Source organism: Grampus griseus (genome assembly GCF_964374135.1).
Source record: "Grampus griseus genome assembly, chromosome: 5".
In the NCBI taxonomy this organism is placed as follows: Eukaryota; Metazoa; Chordata; class Mammalia; order Artiodactyla; family Delphinidae; genus Grampus; species Grampus griseus.
This window is the reverse complement of record NC_138998.1, coordinates 140,441,491-140,458,229: the sequence shown is the minus strand read 5'-3', so window position 1 is coordinate 140,458,229 and position 16,739 is coordinate 140,441,491. Positions and strand designations below refer to the sequence as shown.

Below are 16,739 nucleotides of genomic sequence, written 5' to 3'. Positions count from 1 at the left end.
ACACCATGGGCAGCCCCAGCCAGACCCTCCCAACCCCTCATGGGGCCCACCCACCCCCGGGGGGGTGCAGAATCCCCAGCTGCTTGACATACAGTGCTCTTCTCAGTGGACCTGACTACGTTCTGACGGGCGCGTGAAATGCGGTGTTTGTGAGCCGATGGGACGGTCAAGGTCTCCATATGTAGTTTCTCGGGGCCTTGGGGCGGAGTCTTCAAAATGGGCACAAGGTCAAGGTGAAGTGAATACTGTGGTGGAGGGCGCCGATGTTTGGTCCAGGATGCAAACACCGACCTCCGGCAGCTGCAAGGGGAAGGTCGTCTTGCTGTCTTACATTTTTTTAAAATTATTTATTTGGTTGCACTGGGTCTTAGTTGCAGTATGTGGGCTTCTTAGTTGCGGCACGTGGGCTCCTTAGTTGTGGCGTGCATGTGGGATCTAGTTCCCTGACCGAGGATCGAACCCGAGCCCCCTGCCTTTGGAGCACGGAGTCCCAGCCACTGTGCCACCAGGGAAGTCCCGTTGCTGTCTTACATTTTGAAGTATGGCTGTGGGACTGCCTGCACGGACACCAGGACCCCCTTTCTATTTCACTCCCCCTGCCGAGGACGGATCTTCCCAGCAGGTCACAGGACACACATGTGCTCCCAACCTGGATCTGCTCCCTGATGGTCTCAAAGCACATCACTGCCTTGGGCTGAGGTTTTGGACTGGGGACATTTTCTTCCCTGGAAGAGCACGTACGAGTTGAACTTTGAAATGCAGAGCTTTGCATCAGGAATATTATGATAAAGTGAAAGGTCTGTGGGGAATGGAATGGAGTAAGCCCTGGGCCCACACAACAGCAGGGCTGCATCAGATCTTTTTTTTTTTTTTTTTTTGCGGTGCGCGGGTCTCTCACTGTTGTGGCCCCTCCCGTTGCGGAGCACAGGCTCTGGACGCGCAGGCTCAGCGGCCATGGCTCACGGGCCCAGCCGCTCCGCGGTATGTGGGATCTTCCCGGACCGGGGCACGAACCCGTGTCCCCTGCATCGGCAGGCGGACTCTCAACCACTGCGCCACCAGGGAAGCCCACATCAGATCTTTTGACAGAAGGCGCCGGATGCCTTTCCTGGGACTGCTGTAACAAAGCACCAACTGCGGGGGCTGAAAACAAAGGAAGCTTATTCTCTTCCAGTTCTGAAGACCGGAAGTCCAAAATCAAGGCGTCGCAGGGCCAGGCCCCCTCAGAGGCTCTAGGGGAGGGTCCCGGTGGCCCCTGCATCCTTGACGTGTGGCTGTGTGGCTGCAGTCTCTGCCCCGAGGTCACGTGGCTTCTCCCTGTGTGCCTGTCTCCTCGTCTATGAGCATCACATCCCCTGTTTCCTGTGATTAGGTTTAGGGCCTGCAAGATAATCTCCCCATCAAGATCCTTGTCTCAGTCCCACATGCAAAGACCATTTTCCTCATAATAGGTGGCAGGAATTGGGACCTTACCTCTTTGGAGACGTTTTTCAGCCCACTACTCGACCATAGCAAAACGATGGCCAGTTTTCCTTTCTCACTACCTGGATGGAGTGACCTCAGGCCAGGGGAGGGTTCAGTTATCGGGGACGGTGTCAGGTTCTCGTTCATTTAAAGCACCAGTGTTCAGACAGAGGCCGAGCTCGAGCTCGGGGCTGACCATTGCAAGCCAGCTCCTCCCCTCCTTCAATCTGAAAGGGGGGCTCAGCCTCAGGGAGCCCACGGCCCCAGTCCAGGCCGGCCCCCCTCATTCCCAGAGAGTCTGGGCCGGGGGCCCCATTTTCATCGGTCTGGGGCTGGCAGGCCTCTGGCTCCCAGTCTGCAGCTTCTCCACCCAGGCCGTTCACCCCCTGAAGGCCCAGCTAAAGAGGTCACCCATTGTCCTCCCAGGGTCCCCTGCCCTGCGCTCAGCTCTTGTCTGAACTGGAGGCAAGCTCTGGGGGCCGGTGGGCTCTTGGGGAAGGAGGCAGCTGGCCGATGGCAGAGTTAGGGTGAGAGTGTGGCCCCCCAGGAGGGCTGGGTCTCTGCCCCTTTCCTGCCCCGTGACCTAGTGCCAGGATGACAGTGGTCAGGCTCACAGCGTGTGAGTGTGTGCAGGGGTCACCCTCTGCCCGGGGTGGACGGGGCAGGGGGACCTGGTAGCAGAGAGATGGGGCCCTTGCTGGCCCACCTGGGTCTGAGCTCAGGGCAGCAGTGTCTGAGTGAAAGCTGCCCCTGAGAAGCTGAGTCTACCCGGAGTCGACACAGAGTCGGGCTGTGAGCGGCTCATTTGACCTCAGGGCCCCGTCACCTGTAGGGACTGCAGGCTGCTGCTCTGGGACACGGGCAGAGGCTGAGGCTCCCCGTTCCGTCTGCTGCTGGCTTCACCGTCCTTCCCGGAGCTCTGGTCTGGGGCTACACCGAAGGTGTACGTCCTGTGGGAGAGGAAAGAGATCAGTGTCATGACGACCCCGGGAAGCATCCGGTCGTCACGTGATGGAGAGCACGCATGCGACGCGACAGGTGGGTGGGGTCGTCGTGGGGATGAAACGAAACAATGGTTCAAAACGGCTCAGTGCCCAGCACATAGCAGCTCCTGAGCCAGTGGTGGTGGTTCACGTTCTCCGTCACCACCTGTTACAGACTGAACTGTGTGCCCTCAGGTGTATAGTCCTGACCCCCAGGACCTCCGAATGGGACCCTATTTGGAGGTCAGACCTTTAAAGAGCTGATGAAGGTAAAATGAGGTCACTAGGGTGGGTGCTAATTCAATCTGACTGGGTCCTTTTGAGAAGAGGAGATCAGGACACAGGGACGACAATGTGGGGACACTGGGAGGAGACGGCCATCTACACACCCGGGAGAGAGGCCTCGGGAGGGACCAGCTTCAGCTTGGGCTTCCAGCCTCCAGGGCTGCAAGAGAAGGGACACCTGCTGTTTAAGTCACCATGTCTGTGATATCTTGTTATGAGGCCCGAGCAAACCAGTGCATCATCCTCTAAGAATCGCCTTCTAAAATAACCAAAGGTGTGAAGATGCTCGTGGTTGGGAACAGGGATAAGGGAGCAGAACAGACACATTAAACACCATGGCAACACACAGGAAAGGCACAGATGCATTAGCGGGCGGGAGGGTGACCACAGTGCCCGAGCAGTTGCAGGTGGAGAAGAAACTGCTGCTCGTCTAGGGGATCAAGAAAGGTGCCCCGGGTGGGCAGCTGTTTGGGAGCTCTGAGGACCACTGAGGGCAAAGGTCATGGCACACCAGAGCTGTGAGAACTCCGGAAGGCGAGTGGCTGCTGGTGCCGAGGTGAGGAACAGGGGAGGGGCCAGGCGCCGACCATCATGGATGCAAATCCTCCAAGAGCAAGAAATGGCCAGGTTCCCGGGGAGATTCCCTTTAGAAAGCGAAAGGCCATCTTTGTAACCTCTAGTTAAAAACAATTTACAAGCACCTCTGGTTCCCTTTCCCATGGGATCGGAACACCTGTCCTGGTGGTCGTAAAAGGACGACTAGTTAGACTGAAGCTGTCCTCAGGAGCTGTCTGCTTTAGAGCATGTGGGCTAGTTTCAAACAAGGCTGAGTGAAAAAGATACGTACAATCAGAGGAGAGAAATGGACAGTAGCTAGAGAGGGAAATGGGAAAAAAAGAGCTTGTGCTTGATTTTGTTTTTAAGATGACAGCATGTTTGCTTGCTGGTGGGAGCCATTGGGGAGGGCCTTGGGATGACAGGTGATGCTGGCGTGATGCCATTGGAGGGCAAGGGATGCCCAGGAGGGATGGGATGCAACGCGCCGTGAACAGGTGGCCTTGGCTAGGAGTTTGGGCCCAGCATCACTGTGTGCTATGGGGAGAAGGGCACGTGGGCCCAGAGGCTGCAGGTGACCAGAGCGGGTAGACACCCTTCTGATGTTCACCTGTCCCGGTGGATAGGAATGAGGAATGCAGTAGGTGGCCTCTGGGTTCAATGAAAAAATCGGACACAAATCAACGGGTGGGCAGAGTGTCCAGGGATGCCTGGGCCTCCAGTTTACGGGGGAAGAGAAGGAGGCAGACAGTTCGCTCACGTGAGTGACTGGTAAGGGAACGTCATCTTTATTACTATTCTCTGGAAAGCATGTTCTCATCTTGCTCTTTAAATTGTAGTATTCTTTATGATTTTTAACATACAGAAGGCTTACATTTTAAGCATTTAATAATCAGTATTAAAGACACATCTGTTAAGTCTCACCCTAAGATCCATTCCACTGCTTCTCTGCTTTCAAAGCTCTCCCCAGTCCAGAAATCAGAAATACAGTCGTTTAAACTGCCTTCTATTTTAAAATGAGTTTCTTTTTCTGTTTAATTCTTGACTCAGAATTAAACTGATATCAGTGTGTGCTGTGAGGTCATACAGAACACCTTATTTTATACCCATTTATTTTCCTATTTCTGATGTATTTATCAGATAGGAACCTCCTAATATACCAGGTCTCCTGCTCTGTTAGCTAGTCTGCTCCACGGATCTATTTTTTCTCTTTCCCTCAAGTCAGTACCATATTATAGATTTATAACATGCTTTTAATATCTGGTAGGGTAAATATCTCCTCTCATCCCTTTTATTTTTCAAAGTGTTCTCAGCTCTTCTCTCCTAGTTATTCTCCCAGATAAATTTTTCAAGCACTCAGTGAAGTTCCAACAGACGATCCCATTGGGATTTTCCCTGGAATTTCATTAAACCTGGAAATGGCTCTGGGAGGATTCATTTTGCTCCATCATGAACGTGGTGTGTTTCTACTTATTCGGCCCATTTGTAAATGTTTGCCTTTCTCTCCCACAGTGGCCCCAAGTCCCCCAGTTCTCGTAAAGTTGATGGCTCCCAGGCCTCCATCCTGAGACCCTAACCGGGTCCTGAGCTGGGAGTGGCATCATTTCTCCTGCATCTCAGGGGCCCACAGGCTCAGGCCACCTGCTTTTCACCATCAAAACCGTACGCCCGGGACCCTCAGTGCCCACGCGGTGTTTCGATGTAGTGAACTCACTTCTGAAACTGTCTGCCAGTCGTACCTTCTCTTCCCATCTTGTTGCCTGTCCTGTCTTGAGCGGTAAATCCTACTGGCGGTGAGACAGGCTGGGACCTGGGACCTTTTGCTGGGACCTGGGACCCTTTGCTGCAGGCCTTGCACCTGGACACACCTCTCCTCCAGCAACAGAATACAAAGAAACTGTACAGGACTAAAAATAACTGAGTGCATACCCAGTTGGGTCAAATTCTGGACCCAAAAGATACAAAGAGACCAAAAAACCCAACTGCCACTTTTGAAGAGCCTGGAGCAGAAACAGGGTGTCGGGAGCAAAAGCAGGGCACTGCGCGTGCCCCCGCACACACCACCACCTAAGGGGTGGGCAGACCACCTAAGTCGCCCCTCCAGCCTGACCCCTGGACACACCCTACCCTCACCCCATATAAGGAACTAGCTCGCCCCCCCTCGGGGAGCAGGCAAGCAAGGGAACCTGTTGTTGGTTCTCACTCCCCCCTGTGGCAGCAGTGGTCCCAACAAAGCCGTGCCTGAATTTCTTGTCTGGCCTCTGATCAATTTCCATTGATTAAGGAAGCTAAGAACCCTGGTCCGTAACAGCAGGATCCAGGTCAAATAGATTTACAGGCTCATATTCTCACAGCGTCAGATGTCAGCACATTCGACATCTTTAACTGGTCGTAAATAGACAAGAAGGTGATCCCCTTATTCAGACCATTGACATTTCCCTCTTCTAGTGAGCACGCTCTCAGTATTTGCAGAGTCTCCTGTTGACACAGGAAATGCTGGTGGGTTTCCCCTTCCTGAGGGCGAGGCGTGACCCTCCCGCACCCTGCTCCCGGCCCTCGGGGCAGAGAGTGAAGCCTCCTTATCTATAAATAACATCTGTGAAGCTTACAGCTGGAGAGAAAAATTGAATTTTTTTTTTTTGCTACTCTTTCAAATGAAATACAACCTTGATTACGACGGGGATGTTGGTGATGAGAAGAGAAAGGAAAGAACATAGCATTTTAATACTTCTGTTTTTTTCTGAAACGTCGGAGACCCACTTACTGCTTAACTGACACCATAGAAATAGATGTATTTGAATTCTCCCTGGCTTTTAAAAGGGGCACAGCTGCCGTCTGTGGGGTTGTGTGGACTGTGTCTGCTAGGGATGCCGTAGCGAGGTACCATGGACAGGGCAGCTAAAGTAACAGATACTTATTCTCATACAGTCTGGGGGCTGAGTCCAAGATCGAGGTATGGGCGGGGTTAGTTCCTCCAGAGGCCTCTCTCCTTGGTGTGTACACGGCCGTCTTCTCCCTGTGTCCTCACATGATCATCCTTCTGTGTGTGTCTGCATCCGGATCTCCTCTTCTTATAAGGACACCAGGCAAATTGGATTAGGGCCCTGTGACCTCATCTTACCTTAGTCACCTCTTTAAAGACCCATCTCTAAATACAATCACATTGTGAGGTGCTGGGGCTTCAGACGTCAACGTACGGATTTGGGGGACACAATGCAGATGACAATCTCTATTATGTCTGAGCTACTTACCTGGAGCTTGCTCTGTGGCTTTGGAAAGTTGCTGAGCATGTATTGCTCCAGGGTTGGTTCTCTCATCTTGGCTCAAAGAGGACAAAGTGTCCTCTAAGCTCTAACGTTCATGGCTCCTTGTTCGAGATTATGCTACATACATTCTTGTCCGTGGAGGGTTGAAAACTGCTGTGATGCATGACTATGTTCCATCAATATCACAGTGGTCACCTCTGATCTTTTTCTTCAAAGTAACAGGCAAATCTTGTGGGGTCATTTTGTTGCTGAGTAAATCCAGAGACCCTGAACCATTGGCACAAAGGCTGAATTGTCGCACTGGTGGTGGGTCACTGATGTAAGGCCAATAATTTTTCCTGCTTGGGTTGCACGTCCCAGGTGTGAATTCTGTGCTGACACTGTCAGAGATATTTATCCACTGTCTATAAACAACAGTTTGTCTGCCCACAGCTAAAGTAGCCTTGGACAGTATCATCGGACGGCATTTCTGCTCAACCAATTAGTAAGGTGTCCAGACATTCTAGGGCCATTTTCTGAATTTGAAAGTTTGAAGTTTAGTAAAGTACACTTTGGACCATTTTAAAAGACTTAGCCAGGACAGCTGAGTCCGACAACAGTGCTGGCTCTCTGTCCTTCTGACCCATAATCACATGTCACAGTTTGTCTTACTTCTTCCCCAGCACAGCTGGGGTGCTTCCAAAACACGGCCAATCAGACACCCCACAGCCCAGCCCAGTACTTAGTTTTCTCTTCTTTTGCTATAATTCTTGTTAATACTTATCAATTCCTAGGGGAAACTTGTTTCTAGAAGGAATAGTCCCAGAAATGTTCAGCTTAAAAGCTGGAACCGTTACTTTGGTGACAGGTGACTAATAATAGATTAACTGTGAGGTGAAAGATGCGATAGCCACAAACTCATTTTCTCCAGAATCTTAGCTGCATAGCTCTAGAAACATCCAGTTTGCCGACTGCCTGGCGACAGTGATGCTCTCTCGTCCTGAGCAAGGATTGGAGGACTTGCTAGAGGACAGGGACCAGACGGGAGCCCACACCACCTGGACCTCAGATGGTCAGTTGGGGTGGAACTGGCATCTTCTCCCTTGTTACTCCTTAAATGGTTCATTGGACCGGGTGATGGTCTGAGCTGGTTCTAAAAGGAACCAAGTGCTTCCCTGATTGCGTGATGTCATCTGGCCCCTCCACCTCCCTGGGCCCAAGTGTTCTCAGCTCTCAGGGATGACGATGGACCTGATTATCTCTGCAGTCCCTCGTGACACCAATGTCCTGTGATTTTGTTGTGGCCACTGGACACATGGCCATGTCCACACCTGCAAAACTGTGCTTCTCCGGGACGACTGGTCTACCCACACCCGGGATGGCTGTGATCTTTTCGTGGAAGCCATATCCCTTTCCACGTTGGGTGTGGGAGAGCTCAGAGCCTGGGGCCCACAGCGTGCATGGTGTGCACAGAGCTTGGCCCTGGGTTTGTCTGACTTCTCTCCCTTTATTCTCCCTTTGACCCAGTTTCCTTATATTCTTTTCTTTAAACTTAAAATTGATTAATTTAGATATTGAATAAGTAATGCATTTCTATGGTTCACAAAGTTAAAAATTATGCAGTGGTAGAGGGTGAAACGTCTCCCTCCCATTCCTATTCCATTCTCCCAACTCCCACCCTCAATCCTGCAGGTAGCCACTGTTAGACGTTTATAGACATCTTCCCTTCCAGGGAACTATTACATATGAACGTGCATATAAATACATATTGTGCAGATAGAAGTACAGATGGTAATGTTTTAATGCATCTGTTTGCCACAGTTAGTACTATCCTATACACATTGTTCTGCAACTTCTCTTGGATTTTTTTATATCAGTACATAAAATACTTCCCTGTGATCATTTTTAAAAACCTCCAGTATTCTATTGTATGGATGTATCATAATTTATTTCACTGGCTTACCTTTAATTGAATTATCTCTTCTACGGAGCTTGCATGCTTCTATAATTTGTTATGCTCATAATAAGGAAGTGGTATTTTGTAGTCCTTTTGGGATTATGATCTCAGAAAAGTTTTGTAGAGTAATTGATGTTTTCTGAATGTTTTCAGTGGAAAACCACAAATCAACCAAGATATTTACCGTATACCTTCAGGGATAATGTTGCCAGCACGGAGAAGGCAATTTTTACCAACAATGGAACTGTCTAGAAGCATACAAGCACCGTGGCCACTGTTTCCAAAAAGACGCTCTCAGACACTAAGTCTGAGAGAGGCGTCTGGGCTGCGGGGGCAGAGCGGCGCTCACCTGTGCTTCACCCAGGTGTCACACTCGCTAGCTCGCTCCGTGTAGTTCTCGGGCAGGAAGCCCCGGCAGCCGGTCTGCTGCGAGATCCCAAACACCCAGCCCTCGCTGGCTTCCTCCTGCTGCGTGGGGTCCACGAAGATGTAGTCACCGGGGCTGAGGGTCAGCTCATCCATGTTCTGCGGCTTGTACTGGAACAGGACCCTCAGGGTCTAGAATGGAGGAAAGTGTCTTCACGTCTCAAGCAAGGATGGGTTCTGTGTCTCCAAGACACATCCAAGCCTCTGTCTGATGACAGTAGACTATGACAAAAGGAAGTATACACTTGTTCAGATACATTCAGAAATGCATTTTGGTATCTATCTATCGTCTGTCTCTCTAGTTATTATCTATCTATCATCTATCTATTATCTCTCTATCTATCATCTATCTATACATGTCAATCATCTATCTATCATCTATTTACCTATCTGTATCTATCAATCACCTATCTAGCTAATCTATTATCTATCTACCTCTTATCTACCTATCAATTTATCTATCTACCTATCTATCATCTATCTAGCTATCTCTATCATCTATCTACCTATTTTATCAGTCTACTATCTACCTACCTATTTATCTCTGTTTACTTATTTCTTATATGAAAATCTCAAAGCATAACCAGATGTTCACATCTGGCCCCCTTGGAATGAGGTTATTTACAGCTTCTCCCACACCACAGAACACGGTGGATTCATTCATACTTGTTCCATGGGTCTGAAAGGAGCGTAACAAGCTTTCTATCTAAAGCAACCAATCCCGTGGGGAGGGAGTCTTGAACCGAGGCTTCACTCAAATCATTATCTAAACAAATTAGCAAGCAGCACAATGTATTCATAAATCTTTGCAACCGTCCATTTTTAATACCAGAAATGTTTCCACTTTTTCCCCAAATTTCCGTGTCTGCGACTCATATATACAAAAGAATGTTAATTCCCAAACGCAGGCCACAGAATGATTTTAGACAAGGGATAGAAGTTCGTCCTTCTGCTGAAATACCTCCATCCGAGGGCTCCTGCGGGTCAGGGCTCCGTCAGGAGGGCAGCGTTCACCTATTCCCATGGCGGGGTCCAGTCCAGCCGTCCGCCTGCATTCGCTCACCTGGTAGTGTACAAAGCGCATGTCCCGGGAGTAGAGTGCGGCCGTCCACTGGCAGCCGTGGCCGGGGTGGACGGCTCTGGCCAGCTGCTCCAGCGTCCTCTGGTGGTGGGGATAGAACTTGTGGGCCAGGGTGAGATGCAGCTGCTTGGTGCAGGGCTTCACGGTGCAGTCTGTGAAATCACGCAAACGAGGCACCTTGACCCGGACGTCCGCAATGCACGCCCGGGGTCTCCGCATCCGGGGCGGCCACGAGCCCGGGCTGGAGGTGCAAACGCCTTTACACACGCACCTCCTGCCTCTGCCCACTCCCCTCCCCACACCAGCGCTCCCCAGCCAGGGCAAGGAGTTGGCCCAGACGGGCCACCACACAGAGGTCACCTCGTTAAGGAGGTGGCCGGGTACTCGCAGATTCTACGAAGAAGCAGGAAAGCAGAGGGTATAGAGACACAGGTTTTGGGGGCGGCTGTTTGTGGCCCATCAATTTGCAAGCTAATTGCCCCGACAACTGATTCAAATCTCCTTCATCCCCCGGGGTGTGCATGTGACACAGTGGCCTGAACGGGTGGGCTCACGCTCCAGTCAACTGCGGAGTCTCTGGAAGAAAATGCCCTAAGCAATGCGATTCCATCAGGCATCGCAGTGCCTTTAATATTCTGCTGACTTTGGTGAAGCAGGAAGCCCTTGGAGCGGCCAAGGCCCTGGTCTTTTTTTTTTTTTTTTTTACGCGGGCCTCTCACTGTTGTGGCCTCTCCCGTTGCAGAGCACAGGCTCCAGACGCGCAGGCTCAGCGGCCATGGCTCACGGGCCCAGCCGCTCCGCGGCATGTGGGATCTTCCCGGACCGGGGCGCGAACCCGCATCCCCTGCATCGGCAGGCGGACTCTCAACCCCTGCGCCACCAGGCCCTGGTCTTTTGGAGTGACCTCTGCCCTCATGGCCCCAGTCCTCCTGGCCCCCATCCCAGGGCCCTCAGGTTAGTGGGCAGCAGCGTCCCCGAAGCAGCCAGGATCCGGTTTCAGCCAGGTCACAAAGCAGCTTTGTTCCGGGGAGGCGGTGACTAGTGGAACTGCACAGACTCTGGAATCGGATAGACCTGACTTTAGACCCAGCTGCCCCGTTTGGCAACTGACTTTGGGGACCATCCTGGTCTGACTCAGCTTCAGTTTCGACAGCAACAACTTGAGGATTGGACGGGCTGTCCTGGGAAACCGACCTCTTAACCGTAAGGTCCCCGGGAAACTTTCAGTAAATCTTAGTTACCTGCTACCTTTCTCACAGGCAACACTTAGCAACACACAGGATCCGTCTTCCCCCTGAAAAACGTCAAGGGTGATGCACCCACTTCCTGGAGCCCAGACTTGGCAAAACCCCATTGATGTCTCTCGTCCTCTATCTGAGCCTTTGGTAGCAAAAGAGGAACCGGCGAGGTCTCCAGGCCCTGAGCTGCGAGGGAGAGGAGCTCGAAGCAAGAGAGCATGTGGGTGGCGGGGAAATTCCTTTTCTCGGGTGTTCCAGACGAGGTGGGGGGGACGGCCCTGCCGTGGATGAGTCAGCGTGGCCTGGGAAAGGCCCGCTGAGGTCATCGTCAGAGAGATCACTGAGTCACCTGATCTGAACGGGCGCTTGTCTATTTCTCTGTGTGGCCCATGCCCCTGGGGACCGTGAGCTGGCCAGGATCACGCTCGCTGGCTGAGCTGTGCCTGGTGCCTCCCGATCCATCAGGGTCAGGCCCAGGGTGCCGGCCGTGGAGGGCAGGGCGGAGCCTGCTAAGGGGTGGGCGATGGACGTGAGGTCAAAGCCCGTTTCCCGGGGTGCGGAGCGGGTCAGCACGAAGCCCAGGAGGCGTGAAGCAGGACGTGGCCGGGCTCTAATGCCAGGTCCACCACCCACTGGCTTGGGGACTCTGTTGTCACAGATGGCCACACCCTGGGTGGCCTAGAACAACAGAAATTTGTTCTCATGCGTCTGGAGGCTGCAAGTCCAAAACCAAGGTGTTGCAGGGCAGTGCCCCCCGCTGAAGGCTCCCGGGGAGGGTCCCTCCCGGCCTCCTCCAGCTCCTGTGGCCCCAGCATTCCTTTGCTTGTGGCCACATCCCTTCAATGCCTGCCTCCGTGGTCACATGGCCTCTCCTCTGTGTCTCTGTGTCTTCTCGTCATACAAGGACACCGGACTTAGGGCCTGTCCTACTCCAGTGTGACCTCAACTAATTACATCTAATAGAGACCCTATTTCCAAATAAGGTCCTTTTCTGAGGTTTTGGTGGACTTGAATTTTAGGGGACACTTTTCAACCCATGACAGTGACCTTGGGCAGGCACTTTACCCTGCACAGCCCTTGGTCACTCTATTTTTAAATGAGTGGTCATTAAGAGCTACTTTTGGGGGGCATGGGAGTAAGTGAGGTACTAGGCCTGCTCGGAGGCAAGCGGCTGATACACTGCATCAGGACAGGAGCCATGTCCGTCGTCCTTCTAGAGATAAGGAGATTCAAGAACCATCCCCTGAACTCACGTTTACATAAGGGAGGCAATCCGCAAGGACATGGGGTGAGGTTATCATTAGCTGCAAATATGACCCCAGACTCGACAAGCGAGCCTCCAAATGGAGATCTGGGTCTAAGGAAATTATTCATGTGACCGGCACCTGCGTTCATACATGTCTGCAGGGGGCAGGGAGGGGTCCTGCTACCAGGGTGCCGCGGCCTCTTCGAGTTTCAGACTCAGCAAAGCACAGCTGTGCGGAGCACCTCTGAGTACCAGGACCACGGGGAAGTTCCCCAAACATACCGCACTGTTTAAAGGGCGAGAGCCCCAGTCATTTGCAGAGAAAGCAAACGACTCAGGGGTCAGAGGACATGATTCAGGTCACATCACCAACCAGAGACGAGGGAAAATTCACACCTGAGGTCAAGTCTGGAATTCTTCCCAGTAAACCCCAGCCGGAACCTAAGTCTCCAGACCGGGGCTGGTGTCTGAGGAAAGTGAATTTGGTTGATTTGCAAAGTGAGTCTAGATAATTTTCCCCCCAAGAGGCCAAGGAGACAAGACTACGCTCATACCTAGAACGTTAAAATGAATCAGCTAGGACTTGTGTTCTACCTACAGCGCTGGCCTGGTGAGGAGGCCTGCCTCTGGTGGGCGTGGGGCTGGGGGAGGTGCCCCAGCCTACGATCCCCTGTCATCATGTGACCACACACCGTCCCTCCTGGGACAGTTTCCCAGCAGCCGGAACACGGCTGAGTGTTTTGAAAAACCACATCGATGCAGACAAGGCTATTCCCACTCAGAGAAGAGCCGTCTGCTAGTTCTGAGTCTTTCTATGCGCTCACTCTGTTTTGTTTTTAATTAATTTTTATTGGAGTATAATTGATGTACAATGTTGTGTTAGTTTCTGCTGTACAGCAAAGTGAATCCGTTATACGTATACATATATCCACTCTTTTTTAGATTCTATTCCCATATAGGTCATTACAGTGTACTGAGTAGAGTTCCCTGTGCTATACAGCAGGTTCTTATTAGTCATCTATTTTGTGTATAGTAGTGTGGCTATGTCAGTCCCAATCTCCCAATTTATCCCTCGCACCCCTTTCCTCCTTGGTAACCGTAAGTTTGTTTTCTACATCTGTGACTCTGTTTTGTAAATAGGTTCATCTGTACCATTTTTTTTTTCCACGTGTAAGTGATGTCATATGATACTTGTCTTTCTCTGTCTGACTAAGCTTACATTTTTGAAGGACATCCTGGCCCGTTACGGAGGTTCTAGCTAATCGTTCAGTCTCAGGTTAAGGCCGTGTCATAGCTGCTGGCTGTAAAGGGCCAGGTGGGTGTGGAAGTGACCTGGTGAGGGTGCAGACAGCCCTGTGCCCGGCCAGCCCGTAGGATGACCGTCGCTGCATCGGGGAAACAGCCTCACTCTTGCGGCCCTGGGGTCTGCCCATCGCATCCGAGTGTGGCGGGCTCAGCTCCAGGCACAAAGGGACCACTTTCTATTAACCGGGCCCTGCGTGTGCTTCTGCCTGGGGCTGCCTACCTGCTAAGATGGATGCTTCCGTGGCGAACATCACAGCAAATTCCTGGATGATGTCTGCGGTGCTGTCGTTCACGAAGAAGCCCAGGTAGCTGACGGAAGAATGGAGCACCAGAGGCACGGCCGGGGGGAAGGCGCCCAGGGTCCTGTCCCCGGCTCTCTTCAGCGCTTCGTACAGACACTCCAGCTTCTGGTCCTCGCACTGAGGGACAGAGACAGGACGTCACCTGTTACCTTAGCTAATAAAAGTCAGGCAGCCTCGGGAGCCTCCTTTCTGTCCACGATGCTGTAACATAACTTAACTAGTCCTGGCGTTTGGGGTGATGGATCCGTTCTGTAGCTGGTCCCCAGTTTCTTACAGAATTCAGGTCCAGCTCTTTTGGGAATAGAATAGCCTTTGAGTGCCCAGGTCAAACATCCCTTGTCCCTCTAAACATGTGCCTCACTCCATGTTGAGTTGACCCAACCCCGCATCACATCCTGAGCCCCGTCCTCCGGTCCTGTGGCCCACAGCTGGGCTCAGCGCTGCATCACTGGCTTCTGGAGGTTTCCTGTAGACACCAAGGCAGCCCCGGGGCGCACCGCTCGGAACCTACCCTACTGAGGAGGGTTGTAGCCTACCCCTCAGCTGCTGACCTTCAGACCCGGCAGCAGGCCACACACTCGGCCAGTGACCGAGCCATCCTTGCCCCCAACGGGGTCTCCTCTGACGTGGTCTTGGCTCACAAGCTCCCCCTCAACCCTGCTGTCACCCACTCACCTGCCCTCTGGCCACACAGCCCTTGGCTCCTTGCTCAGTGGGAAAGACTCCACGCGCCCGTGTGGGACCCCAGTGGAACCCTGACAGAGCGACCCCCTTCGGGGAGCCGGCCAAATCCCGCTCTCCCCAGCAGCGGGCTCCCTCTGGGCTCCCCACAGCCCTCTTTACTCTCTGAGTTATGAACCTTATCATCGCTGGTAATGCGCACTCTCAGCCCCCCTGCTAACCAGGAGCTCGCTGAATTCAACCCTTTCTGTTGTATCTTTGCAGTCCTCGTAGGGCCTGGGAAGCTCGTGGTGCCTGGAGGGCACTCACCTCATGGTGCCTGGAGGGCACTCACCTCGTGTGATCTGGGAGCAAGGGGCCGCGTTACACACCGACCTGTGGATGACGGCGCTATGCGGAGGTTGAGCATTATTTTACAGAATCAAAGGCAAGGGTGAATCCCTATTACACTCCTGTGCTGCACAGGGGCGCTCAGCCACCAGGGCAGGGTGGGACGTGGGTCGGGCGTGAGGGGGCAGCTACCTCGAGAGGAGGGAAATGTGTGTGTGTGTATCTACGTGTATGGTGTGTCTGTGTGTCACGCTGTGTGTGTCTCTGTGTATCTGTGTGTATATCTGTGTTTGTGACATGGTGTGTGTGTGTGTCATGCTGTGTGTGTCTCTGTGTGTATATCTGTGTGTGTGACATGGTGTGTGTGTGTGTGTGTGTGTGGTGTGTCTGTGTGTCATGCTGTGTGTGTCTCTGTGTGCATATCTGTGTGTGTGACATGGTGTGTGCGTGTGGTGTGTCTGTGTGTCTGTGTGAGATGCTGTGTGTGTCTCTGTGTATCTGTGTGTATATCTGTGTGTGTGACATGGTGTGTGTGTGTGTGTGTATGGTGTGTGTGTGTGTCATGCTGTGTGTGTCTCTGTGTGCATATCTGTGTGTGTGACATGGTGTGTGTGTGTGTGTATGGTGTGTCTGTGTGTCATGCTGTGTGTGTCTCTGTGTGCATATCTGTGTGTGTGACATGGTGTGTGTGTGTGTGTGTGTGGTGTGTCTGTGTGAGATGCTGTGTGTGTCTCTGTGTGTCTGTGTATGCGTGTGTGCGTGCACAAATGGACATGCCTCGACAGGCTGGGAGGAAGAGTTGGGGGCCCCGGTCAGCTCGCTGGCTGTCAGGACCCGGTGTGTCCATTTCTAAGGTCATGTTCGTTGCTGGCTTCACTGCCTCTCCTTTCCCTGATGAGCTCCTAGGACAAGCCAGGAAGGAGCCTGTCACACATGCCATCAATGTGCACGTAGGGTGACGAACTCACCCTGGTTTGCCTGGGACTTTCCTGGCTTCAGAACCTGGGAATCCCTCCCCACTGGCCCTGGCAAATGAGGATGATTGTCAAGGGCTTTGGAAGATGCTGCTTCTCCTGGGCATCTTCTGGAAGCCTTCCTGCACAGGTTTGCATCCCCCTTTCCATGCAGCGCAAAGGAGCCTGGAACAGAGGGCTCCTTGGGCCCCGGTGGGACCCTTAGAGTTTGCTGGCAGTAGAGCCGGGTGGGGCCAGGGTGTGCCCTCAGTACTTTCCTCTGGTCGGGAGCCACAGTGGTGTCTGCCCCTCCTTCTCTCACTCTCATGCCTCCCTCTTGTCTTTTGAGCATCCCAGGTCCTTCTCACCTTCCCAGGACCCCATCCTGGGAGCTGCAGCTGGCTCTCTGAACATCTTTTGAATCAGAGAACTGGTCCCCCAGGCAGGGAGAAGTCCTACATCTGTGGCTGGCCAGCCCGTCCTTTAGTTGATCCATCACACACCTGTGTGAGGCATGGTGCTGGTCTCTGGGGGGCAATGGTAAGTGAATTATCCTCCCTCATTTGAGCGGTTCAGTCCAGTGAGGGATGCAGAGCTGAACCAGACACATGGCCATGCAACAGGGAAAGAGGGCCACTAGACTTAGAAACAAGAGGATGGTGGGAGCACAAAGGGCAGCAACCTCTTC

The 16,739-nt window shown here is 52.5% G+C and overlaps 1 protein-coding gene across 2 annotated transcripts in view; it reads right to left on the bottom strand.

Annotated features, from left to right (window-relative positions):
* Window positions 1–16,739, bottom strand: part of UBASH3A (ubiquitin associated and SH3 domain containing A) — a gene marked incomplete at its 5' end in the record, with an annotated part of 39,976 nt that overhangs the window by 17,953 nt on the left and 5,284 nt on the right. For both annotated transcript variants that reach the window (XM_082655649.1, XM_082655650.1), the window contains 4 exons: window positions 2,291–2,414; window positions 8,839–9,047; window positions 9,979–10,148; window positions 14,006–14,204. In XM_082655649.1, the coding sequence (XP_082511775.1) occupies window positions 2,291–2,414; window positions 8,839–9,047; window positions 9,979–10,148; window positions 14,006–14,204 (702 nt within the window). The remainder of the gene's footprint in view (window positions 1–2,290; window positions 2,415–8,838; window positions 9,048–9,978; window positions 10,149–14,005; window positions 14,205–16,739) is intronic.